This window comes from Engystomops pustulosus, chromosome 1, assembly GCF_040894005.1.
Source record: "Engystomops pustulosus chromosome 1, aEngPut4.maternal, whole genome shotgun sequence".
NCBI lineage: Eukaryota > Metazoa > Chordata > Amphibia > Anura > Leptodactylidae > Engystomops > Engystomops pustulosus.
Window position 1 is genome coordinate 115172679 of NC_092411.1, and position 12457 is coordinate 115185135.

Consider the following 12457-nt stretch of genomic DNA (forward strand, 5'->3'; position numbering starts at 1 on the left):
ACTTGGCTAGTGTGAAAGCCTAAGGCTTGCGGATGCGAGCAATTGTTAGTAATGTTCTTAGCATTTTTCATCAGGTTGTAGATGCTTTTAAATGATTTGACTGTAAATTTTCTCCTCAAGCACCAAAAAGGCTAGAATCGTCCCTTGTCCCAAAGTTTGTAGCCAGATGTACTAGATACGTCGTTGGCGAATGTGGTACCACCCTGATGCATAAGCTACATCTCTGGCAATAAGAGGGTTAAGCTGTGCCATCACAAATACCAAATCGAAGTCAGTTTTTTTTAGGGTACCCATAACACAGCCTCTACACTATGAGACATATTTCTCCTTTCTGGGTTTTGTCTCATTCTAGTGGATCCATATCCGGCAGCCAGCTCAGGTTATGAGTTATAGATAGTCCTGCCATTACTAAACATGGACGCTCGATCGTCTAACTCAGCGGCGCGTGATTGTGACGTCATCTTCAGAGGTCAGTACCCTTCGGAGCTTGGTGTTGTATCACGTGGTAGTAATCGACTACGGGCTCGTAGCTATTGTCTAGGATCTGCTACCCGCCTCCTGTGCCCGGAAGTGGTGCCAGCTAGTGACATGTTCACACACAGCCGAGGCCAACGGCGGAGGAGAGACTCAGAGGAAAGTGAGAGCAATCATGCGGAGCCCGGGGGTGATCTGGAGTTCGGATCGTACACTGCAAGGAGACAACGGAAGAGCCCGGAGGAAGAGGAGAGGCTGGAGAGGGAACACTTTTGGAAGATCATCAACACGTTCACGTGCTACGGGTGACTACTGCAATGTCTACATATAGGGGCGGTTATAATAACCATCTGAATGCTTATGGCAAGAAGCCTGGCCTGGGGAGTGACTAGAGACATCACAGGGAACAGGTCACATGACCCAAGTCATGTGATCTGTCTGCCTCTTATAAAGAGCACCTGTCAGCCTGTCTAGCTGTTTTGGTAAATCCTTGGCCACCTTTTTTCCAGTTATTGCGCCTAGAAATTAAGACTATGTAATAAGTAGCTGCCAATGTGTGCCCCCTGGTAGAGACAACCTCCTGGCTATATGGTTTTAGGAATGGGCGCAGCATAAGAAACCATGGTTAATAATGGTTCTCGTATGTGACACTGTTTTCTAAAACAAATCTTTACAGAGAGGTGACAGGTTCTCTATGAATAGTATTTGGACCCTCACGATTGGTATCTCCTACCTGTGAATAGGGGGTATCAATATGACTTGCTACAGCCCCTTTAACATATGCAAATGATGCCTCCCAGTTGTCTAGAAAAGTTTCGACCATTAAATGGCTGTCTCCTGCCTTGGCTTGTAAAACAAAAAAATCCTAGGATGTCCTTAGCGGCACAGACTGCAAACGTAGCCAGTTGTGGAACAGCAATGCCCATGAACTGTGACTTCAAATGTTCATGTTTGTCTAAGTGTAACATGAATGCTGACAGGAAGGATGAGCAGAATTACATCCATTGGTAACATCCACAAGAATTGGAGCACAGAGCACACTAGTAATTGAAAGGAACATCATTGTATGTATGGTGTACCCAGCAATAAGACACACATCCCCTAAGATGAGCATAATCTGGTGACAACCCTTTTAACCTGTTTAAACTGATATGGTTTAATATGGCTCATGCACACCAATATTTGATTTTGGAAGTGTGTTAGGTGTTGTTTCAGAGACTACCACCTCCATAATGCATTTTTTTTCTGCTCACATCCTTTTAGGTCTCACATCCATGAACGTGTGAACCGTGCAGAGCGGCAATTTCTGTCTTTACCAAAAAGCCAACAGAATATGATGCCTAATTTCCAGTCCAACCTGGACAGAATCCGCAAATGTGCAGATCACAATCAGGAAATCCTGCAGCTCATTGTCAATGACTGCACTTGTATGTTTGAGAACAAGGAGTATAGCAACAATGTAAGTACATTCAGCATTCCTGCAAGTGGAAAAGAACTATTGTTCTTCAAGACCTAGAACTAGCGGAGGAATCGCCTGTGTAACTAGGACAAGCAAGGGGGTAAACTGATTAAAGGAAACCTACCACTTTAAAATCACCCTTCTGACCCACAAATACCTTAAGCTAGCTCAGGATGAGCTGATGCCGGACCATATTTTCAATTAAACCAGAAACCGCTGTATTTGTACAAAAATGATTTTCTTGTGGTAGTAAAATCTCCTTTCGGCGCTTCTGTAAGCGTCATACGGCGCGCACCCCGGACCCTGCTCCGCGATCACGCTCTCGTCAGCGCCGCTCCCGTCACTAATTTTGCTGTGCCCGAGAGCCGGTGACGTCACCGAGCTCTCGGGCACACTAGCGCATGCGCACCACCTCCTCCTGGTGCGTCGCGGCCGGATCCCATTGCGCATGGGCAAAGTCCCGAAGCCTCGTAGTGGCAGTGGAGGGAACCCCCCCTTTCGTTGGTGGGAGCGGCGAGCATAGTGTTTTTTTAATGTTCGCTCACCCCCACGGTCTTCTCTCTGAAGCCTCGCGATACTACGAGGCTTCGGGACTTCGCGCATGCGCAATGGGTTCCGCCCACGACGCGCCGGGAGGAGGTGGTGCGCTAGTGTGCCCGAGAGCTCGGTGACGTCACCGGCTCTCGGGCACAGCAAAATTAGTGACGTGAGCGGCGCTGACCAGAGCGTGATCGCGGAGCAGGGTCCGGGGTGCGCGCCGTATGACGCTTACAGAAGCGCCGAATTGAGATTTTACTACCACAAGAAAATCATTTTTGTACAAATACAGCGGTTTCTGGTTTAATTGAAAATATGGTCCGGCATCAGCTCATCCTGAGCTAGCTTAAGGTATTTGTGGGTCAGAAGGGTCATTTTAAAGTGGTAGGTTTCCTTTAATTATGTGTAATTGTAAAATGAGGAGACCACTCCAAACCACAGTCTGAATGCATAGCACTCCAACAAGAAATGGCAATACATTAATATCATTTGTGTTATTGATAAGATGCAGGACTGAGAAAGTGCTACTCAGCGCATTTTGTGGTACTTGCCAGTCTTAATGCATAACACATTCTTCATAGCCATTTCCTGTCATACCAATACCTTGAATGTCTGTTGTTGTTGATGTGAATATTAAGGAGCTCTGTTACTGCCCCACTCCTACGGCCATTTAAATTCTGGTCTGATTACAAAGGATATTTTATGGATTAGGAATGGCTAGTGGCACAAAACTATTATATTGATATCCAGTCCATAGAACATCCCACCAGTCTGCTCCGCATAGCAGTTACCATTGTAGGAACTAAAGCTGGCTGCTCACAAAAGTGCTCAGTCCGTGGAAAAAGACCTGTGTGCTGGTCAGATCCCCCAGACAGTGGACAATGGATGAGAGTCCTTGTTTCTGGCTCCATGTTTCTGTATGATGCAAGGACTCCTGTACTCTGCACTGTGCTCAGTCCATGGCATCTGTCTTGCGAGTGGGCCTGGGTTTTTCATGTGGACTAATATATTTCTTATTTTTCTGCTAGATTAGTGCATATGTGTTTTCTATGGCATAATTTCTAGGCATATTGGCTAGCTGGATTTTGATGACTTTTATGTTTACTGCTGTTTCTTGTCTTTTACACTTTTTCCTGCTGCACTTTATTATGACTTATGTCTGGTAGACCTGCACAGTAGTAGCATGCAGTAGCATGCAATTAAAGTGCGCATTAATGTTTCCAAGGATAACTCCTTTAAGGCCCTATGTCTTAATTTGCTGATTGCAGCAGAGCAAGCCAACTGTGTTAACTGTTAGGGGGCTCCAATCGTTGTCATCATCTATAGCAGTGATGGCTAACCTATGGCACTGGTGCCAGAGGTGGCACTCAGAGCCCTTTCTGTGGGCACTCAGGCCATCACCAGAGATGACTCCAGGTATCTTCCTGCAGTCCCAGGCAGCCCAGGACCTGCTGTGCACAGAGGTATTTTAAAGTGACAGCTCAACCTGGGACTATTTTCTGCTTTATTCGTGTCTTCAGTGCTGGTATCAATGAAAACTGTGACAGAGAAGGGAGTATAAATCATAAATTAAATTTCTGTGTTGGCACTTTGCGATAAATAAGCGGGTCTTTGTTGAAGTTTGGGCACTCGGTCTCTAAAAGGTTTGCCATCACTGATCTATAGGAAACACGAATTTGGCATATCAGAGGCATTTATCACGCCTTGTATGCCTGTTGCAATTCCTGGTGCAAATCCTGTAGTTAATAGATAACTTCTATAGGTAAATCTTAGGCTACATTCACACAATGTATGACCGCCGTACCATAGTACGCCGGGCATACGTCGGCGCCGAGGAGAGGGTGAGTGCCCCTCTCCATAGAGAAACAAGGGGCACGGCATCATAGTACATGTCCTATCATTCCCTGTAATATCTTTCTCCTGGCTATGGGAGCCACACCACTCCCATGCGTCGCTGTGCACTCATTGCCGGCTATGGGGGACGTATATGCGCTGTATACACGCCCCCCATAGGTTTGTGTGAATGTATCCTTAGACTGCAATTTTGTCTTAACTATAATTCTAAATATTCCTTTAGGGTCACAACAAGCCCACCCCAGCGTCCACATTTGACATGGACAAGTTAAAGTCCACGATAAAGCAGTTTGTACGTGACTGGAGTGAAGAAGGTAAATCAGAACGAGAAGTGTGTTATCAGCCTATCATCAACGAGATCCTCAAGTATTTCCCTAAAGATAAATGGTGAGCCTTCTCTATATATTTAATGTAGATGCTGCTTTTTCTTTCTGTATCCAGATAGTGTATATGTTGTTCCTTATATTGGTAGACCTTTGCCTTTGTGGGTCAGATGACATCACATTAATGATTTATTTCCAGGTCAGTATCCCACATGTGGTGTGCACTGTGTAGCCTGTTTAAAAAATAAATTGCACCTCTTGAGATTACTTTTATTGGGATATCAATACCGGACTGATAAACAGCTTATTTTCCAATGCATGTAGCATCAAAGTGAAATTATGTTAACCACTCTTCCCCCCCCCCCCCCATAAAAAATGTATACATTGCTTTATGACATCCCCTTTCAGATTATGGGACCCCTCTGCCACTCATAAACACCATTCAGCTCTCTGTTCCCACCATCATATGCTATAAAACCCAGGCCACCTCACCTATATTTTATGACATAATGTTGTGGCAGTGAAAGATAACATTAGGAAATTGTTTTAAATTGAAAAAAAAACTAATTGCTAATGAGAATGCCCCTCTAATACTGGATCTCAAAGGAACTGCACCTACTGTCAGCCAGGAAAACAAGGCATACAAAAAGTTTCATCACTTCTGCTGTATAACATACTGCCAGCATATTGCCCAATATTTTCCACATGTTCTGTTTACAATTGAATGGGGACAGAAAGGAACCCCTAGATTATATTTTCTCCGTTAGCAGATGCACAACATTATCTTTTGGGGTTCTTGGTATGGCCCCTGACTTTTTACATTATTAGTACATACAGGCAGTCCCCTGGTTACGTACAAGATCGGGTCCGGAGGTTTGTTCTTAAGTTGAATTTGTATGTAAGTCGAAACTGCATATTTTATAATTGTAGATCCAGATAAAAAATGTTTGGCCTCAGTGACAATTTGAATTGAAACATTTTGTGCTGTAATGGGACCAAGGATTATCAATAAAGCTTCATAACAGACACCTTATAGCTGATTATTGCAATCTGGGAGTATAGTAAAGCATTCAGAAAGCTTCACCAGAGGTCAGAGGGGTCTGCCTGTAACTATGGGTTGTCTGTAAGTCGGGTGTCCTTAAGTAGGGGACCGCCTGTATATAAGATAATGGCTTAAACTGCTTTATTTTATTTTTTTAGTGATCCTTCCGATATTACTATATTAGTGCCTGGTGCTGGACTTGGAAGATTGGCTTGGGAAATTGCAATGCATGGGTATTCTTGCCAAGGAAATGAATGGAGTTTTTTCATGCTTTTCTCTTCTAATTTTGTACTTAATAGGTATGTTGACTTTTAGTATTGGGTACTATATCTTTGTTCTCTATAAATATAATATAATTTACGCAATGTCTTGTATACACCACGTAACCTAGATGAAACTAGATCATTTAGTTATCAAAGATTGACTCACAACATTAGTTGCTAGCCAGTGTTCAAATGATTTGCTGCAGTAGGATCAGACTAGCTTTCTCTGAAATGTACTTTCTTGATTTAGAATAGCAAGGTCTTCCTAAAGATCAGCAAAACCCACAATTTGGAGACTTTTTGAAGACCGATAACTGACATAGCTGCAATGATACATCCCTTATGTGTTTCATGCATCAGGATACAAAGAAAATCTGGTCCTTAGAAGGTAGGGATTCAGGCACAAATAGCAATCTTTGGGGTGCTAAGGACTATTTGGTGTACCAACTACATTATCATATGGATAAAAATGGGAATTTTTCACAAATGACATAGTGGACATAAATAATAAAAGTATATTTGAAATCATAGAGCATTTCTCTACAACACGCTGCCAACAGATTTTAACGCTTGCAAAGGCGGTAGACTCCCTTTAATAACCTTCAGTGTTTGTAAAAATTTCTATAAAAATTTTGACTATTGCCTAGTTTTGATAATTAAGGCATGTGTGAACACAAAGAAAAAGCAAAAGGCTTCAACAACTATATTTAACCCCATTCAGGGTTGTCTGATAAAGGAACTCAATTTACATTTTACACCAGAGGCATGTCCTAATAGAATGCTTGTTTCCAAGGTGGCAAACTAAAAACGACAGGTCTTTACGCTAAAATAGTCCTCGCACAACTGCATCAACAAAAAAGTATCAAAAGTTGTGGCTCCTAGAGGGCAAAGATGCAAAAATACTTTTTTTTTCCACGCTGTATGTCTTCACCCCGGTTCCACAATAAATAAAGAAATTTTGTTTGTTGTTAATTTTAAAAAATATTTTGTAAGGAAAGGGTGAATAATTAATCAGTAGGACATACGAAGCCAAAAAAATTGTGGTTTTAAAAACTACAATTTTTCTTGCAAAAAACAAGACCTCATACAGCTATGATCAAAATAAAACGCATAATAATTTATAAAAGGCCTGGGAAATGGCCTGGTCAAAACATTACTTCAGGTTACTATTGGTTCTACAAGCTATTGATTTATTGGGGAAGGTTTGGTTCATGACAGCATAAACCTCTCTCTGGTTGCACCAGCTTCTGGTTTCGTAACACAAGTAGCGTGTTCTACTTGGTTTAGGTAACAAATCTAAAGATATATTAGGGTGATTAACTTAATCTATTTGTGGGCTCATGTATCACCATATTTTGGCTAGTAAAAATCTTGAGAAGGCCTGAATTAGAGACTTTAAAGTGTTATGCTCTGTTCTAAATCTTTCTTATAACAGGAGAGACTTCATGATGATGATAGTCGCCTCAGTGAAAGCCCATGACCTCTTCTGTGATAGATTTTAGTTTAATGGTTTTCTATGAATGGTTTTCCTTCTTGATGTGTTACAGATGTTCCGAGATTAACGCTTTTAAACTTTATCCTTGGATCCATCAGTTTAGCAACAACGTGAGATCAGTAGATCAAGTACAACCCGTATACTTCCCCGATGTCAATCCTCACGATCTTCCATTCAATCCAAACTTCTCCATGACTGCAGGAGACTTCCAGGAAATATATACTGATAAAAGTAAGTGAATTCCGCAATCTTGTCCCAAGAATAGTATGACCAACACTACACAATTTATTTTAGCTATTGAAACATGTATTGTAACAATCGGCCTATGTTACTGCCAGTTCCAGCCTCCAAAAAATAAAACGCGTCCAATCTTTTCCCCGGGTACGGAATGGTACGGTGCCGCACCTTTGATGCACTGTACCGCTCCGTGCTCCCATTGCCGGCCATAGCCTTATATACGTCCCCCAATGGCCGTGTGAATGATCCCTGCACACAGACATATTCATTTTTCACAACCCGGTGTGGGAGCCGAATGCCCGAGTCTCAAAGAACAGGTCCTTTTCCTGCCCAAGTCTTTTCTGTTGTCATTGGCATGTGAGCTGATGACACAAAGACCACATACAATAGACTATGGGGTCTGTTGTTTGCACGTATGAGACTATGGAATGACTCCTCAATCCACTGTATCTGATATCTAAATGGTGAAACGTTGTCATGGTTAGACAAGCCCTTTAAATAATTGTTGATAGTAGCATGTATGTGTGTATTCTGTGCAATAAATCTTATTAGATTTAAACTTTTTTTTTTAATTTAACAGACTCTTGGGACTGTGTGGCCACATGCTTCTTTATAGACACTGCACATAATATTCTTGACTATGTGGAGACTATTTGGAATATCCTTAAACCAGGAGGCATTTGGATTAATTTAGGTAAGAGATCAACCAGTCTATTAAGAAATTCTTACCTTGTGTTTAGCATTACGTTCCAAACTTTCTGTTTGTTTTGTAGCTGTCAGTTGGTTTGGGAACACTTAAAGGGGTAGGCCACTTTAAGTTAAATATTTTTTTTTATGTATATTGAGGATATGATATTAAACAAGCTACCAATATATATATATATTCAAATAGTGAAGAGCTGAGCATCACTTTTACGAAATTAGAAGACACAGCCTTTGTTCAGAAATATTTTCCATGCCATACAATGACAAGAGAATAGAGGTTCATGTGATTATACACTCTCTGTGACAGCGTCTTGTGAGCTATCTGTGCAATGATCTCCTTTCCCTGCTAGATACCCTGTCACTGGTAGGGTCAAGCAAGACACCCACTTACTAATCCAGGATATAAACAAACACCACAAAGTGAAGCTGTAAAAATGTAGTACGTAGACAAATTTTGATTTAACAAAAAAAAAAAACAAAAAAAAAACTGTTCCTTCAGATGACTAGTATTGTTATGTCAAGTGGGGTCCTACTTTTCCCCCAGCAAACAGACATTTTTCACCATTCAAATGGACTTTGGATAAGTCTCATTTTTGGCAAAACCCCTTTAAAGTTTCCCAAAAAGTAACTAGGTAACAGTAACTTGAGTAGTCTAAAAAAAAGATGGTGGAGCTAGTGTAACATGTTCATCACAACCGTATATGAAGGATGTTGTGTGTTACTCACATACAGCCATTACATCTTAGTAGCTTCTCCCTTCCTGGCATTAAATCCACTGAAGAACTTTAAAAAGGCAGTTCAATACATAAACTCTGAATGTTTACAGTTATGAATTATTGATTTGTTTAATTTTTTTTCTCCTAGGACCACTCTTATATCATTTTGAAAACTTGGCAAATGAGTTGTCTATAGAATTGAGCTATGAAGATCTCAAAAATGTTATCCTGCAGCATGGATTTCTTATGGAGGTATTTAGAAATAGATTCCTAAAACTCCTTGTAGACATGTTCTCTCTGGGTATGCACTGTATGTTTTTATTGAACTGTAGTCTTACTATATGACAGAGATACCATATATACTCTAGTATAAGCTGAGGTACCTACCACAAAATACTGGGAAAATGTATTCACTCAAGTATAAGCCTACGGTGGGAAATGCAGCCGCTGCTCTCTAATAAAATGTCCAGTAGTTTCCCATCCTGAATATTATGTCCCCATTAATGTAATGTCACGCAGAGTGCCCCCATTAATGTAGTGCCCCCTTAAAAAATAAGCGCAGTACTCGCCCTCTGGGGCTGACCCCCAGCTTCCTTTTGCCCCAGCAGGAAAAAGAGGATGTCGGGGGTCAGCACTGGAGGGTTCATACTAACTTTTAATTTTTTTTATTTGCCCAAATATACCGGTAAGCTGTGAGGGACTTTTTAAGCACAAACATTGTGCTGAAAATCTTGGCTTTTAGTCTAGTACATACGGTACTTTTAATTATGATGCCAGTAAGAAATTCTGAAGGTTCAAGTATTAACCAGTTCATGGCGGGCGGTGGGTCCCAGTGCATGAAGAGGGCTCACGAGCTGAGCCCTCTCCATAGCCAGTAAGTCTTTGCTGCAAATTGATAGCACCGATCACAGGCGTCATGCCAGCGATGGCACATGGGCGCCACCATCTTGCCTAGGGTCGTCGCACCCTGTGACGTCATCGGAGTGTGGCGATCTGTCGCCATGACAGCCTTGGGTCTTTACGAAGAAGTATAAAGTGGATTATGTCCCACTGTTCCTACTATTCCCCCTGAAAGCAGGAAGAGGAGTAAACTGTGGCAGCCAACCATATTTAGACAGTTAAATCACTAGGGAAACACCCACAGCTTACCCACAGTAGCTTCCATTCGCCTTCGCTGAACATCTACTAAGCTCATGTATACTGAAAACCTGAGGTAAAAAGGTAGACTAAGAAATAAAACCTGGCATTACTATAAGGCAGTTTCTGTACATATTCCCCCAGTGTATGCAACGAATACTAAACTAATGATGCCATTGTTTGTTTTATGTCTATAGATGGAAAGAGAATCCGTCAGGACTACATATACTGTAAATCCCTTATCAATGATGAAATACTTCTTTGACTGTGTATTTTTTGTGGCTCGCAAACCAGAATAATACCTCGACTTTCAAAGTTTTTAGACTTCAGTTTCAGATGCCCTGCAATGGGCCTAGCTCATGGTCATTGACTTATTGACACAAAGGTGCCTTTTATCAACGGGAGCTGTTACAAATATGATTTTTTTTTTTTTTTGTCTTTTTTTGCAGAGAAATATTCACAATGTATTTTCTTGTATGTATTAGATTATGTTTTTCTTTTAATTAGTTGGCTCTGTCATTATGTGAACACACTTTTTTTTCTCCTGAATTATCATATATTGTGATTATGTATTTCTTTTCACTCCGCCTCTGTAAAATGATGGCATACAGTGAATTAGTGTTTGCTTACCCATAAAAATGATGATGGAGTATGTTGTGTCTTGATTCATTTATTTTTATGTTTAGTTATATAGATTAAGGGAAAGCAGGAGTGATTTGTTATATTTTATTATTTTAAATTTTGCCCATGAACCATTCCCATAATTTGGCAAGTGTTGGTCCAGTTGATGCAGCAGCCTTATTGTAATACAATAATTGTTCTACTATGGTACTATAAAATCCCAGACTAGCTCTATTAATATGAAATATTGTTTTATAAGATTTCATACTGATTTTGTAAATATTCTATTTAATTTTTAGTCTGTGAAACAGCTCATAAATTTGCAGATTTAGGAGAAAGGAATGATTTACATCTGTAATGAATCTGTTGTGGGCTTGGAAGGGTTACAGAGCTTATGCTATCTCCTCATTACATTGTAATAAACCTGTTTTTATATGGAAACTTTTCATTTATTATCAAAATAAATGGTTACATTTTATAAAATTATTATGAAAATGTTTACATTCTGTATTCATCAGCATTGTCTAGTTTTTGTAATGGGCATGGGAGGAGCTGCTGCCTCCCACAATCCCGCCAGGATTCTGTTATACTGGTGATGCATATAGGCAGCAGTTTAAGTAGTGAATTCCTGAGCAGAGAGCTATTTTATGGTGCAGCTCCAGTTTGCTGTCCACCATTACATGCACTATATGCACTCTGTAAGTGTTTTTAATGCATAAAGAAAGGGCACGTTTGCAGAGAAATAAACTTTTAATAAATATGTAAACCTCTTGGCATTGCTGGGTTTTAACTTATTCGGCCTCCTGCTGTAATCCTGCCTCCTGCTCCTGTTGGAGGAGCTAGGAGAGAGCACACGTCGCCGCCCTCTGACGTCAGTATCTCCTTAGCCGGGAGCAGAAGGTACAATCACAGCGGGAGGTGAAATAAATGAAAACCCAGCAATGGGCTCAGGTAGTGTAAGCCTCCGGCTCAATTATATCCGCCGCAGAGCTATGAAGCCAGTGAGCCCTCTTCATACAGAGATGGGCTTTACTGCATATTGCAGCAAAGACCCATTGCTAACACCAATCACGGGTGTTAACCTCTTCTATTCCACCGGCAAAGAAGCCAGCAGCACTTAAAACATGGTGGCGCCATCTTTCCTGAGATCGTCGCTCCCCCGAACGTCAACGGCCATCTTCGTCAGACCTGATGCTTTATGGTTTTTAAAGATTCGTTACCATGAGCCAGTGGCTCATTGTAATGAATCCTATGCAAAAATGCCATATACTACAATACAATAGTATTGCAGTATATGGTAGTAACAATCAGACCATCTAGGATTAGTGTACCCTAGAGGGTCTAAGAAATAGTGGGGAAAAAAATGTTAAAGTTTAAAAAAAATTATAAATTATTAAAAATTCAAATCACCTCTTTTCCCTAGAACTGATATAAAACATAATAAAAAGTAAAAATCAGACACATTAGGTATTGCCACGTCCCAAAATGCCCGATCTGTCAAAATATAAAAACGGTTATTGCCGGTGGTAACGGAAAATGGTGCCCAATTGTCAGAAACGTGACTTTTACACCATTTTACAGGACATCAAAAATG

At 40.9% G+C, this 12457-nt stretch overlaps 1 protein-coding gene across 1 annotated transcript; it reads left to right on the plus strand.

Moving 5' to 3' along the window:
• The first annotated feature begins 399 nt into the window (after window positions 1-399).
• CARNMT1 (carnosine N-methyltransferase 1) lies at window positions 400-11317 on the plus strand. The gene is made up of 8 exons (XM_072150938.1): window positions 400-779; window positions 1738-1933; window positions 4548-4711; window positions 5848-5988; window positions 7500-7678; window positions 8265-8378; window positions 9254-9357; window positions 10440-11317. The coding sequence occupies exons 1-8, from the start codon at window positions 415-417 to the stop codon at window positions 10539-10541; spliced, it is 1365 nt and encodes a 454-aa protein (XP_072007039.1). The 5' UTR covers window positions 400-414; the 3' UTR covers window positions 10542-11317.
• Window positions 11318-12457: the final 1140 nt, after the last annotated feature.

Bases quoted from the DNA above. Each gene is read 5' to 3' on its own strand.
- CARNMT1 (XM_072150938.1), top strand. From the start codon at position 415: ATGGACGCTCGATCGTCTAACTCAGCGGCGCGTGATTGTGACGTCATC. The intron at 780-1,737 runs GTGACTACTGCA...ACATCCTTTTAG, and splicing joins AACACGTTCACGTGCTACGG to GTCTCACATCCATGAACGTG. The intron at 4,712-5,847 runs GTGAGCCTTCTC...TTATTTTTTTAG, and splicing joins TATTTCCCTAAAGATAAATG to TGATCCTTCCGATATTACTA.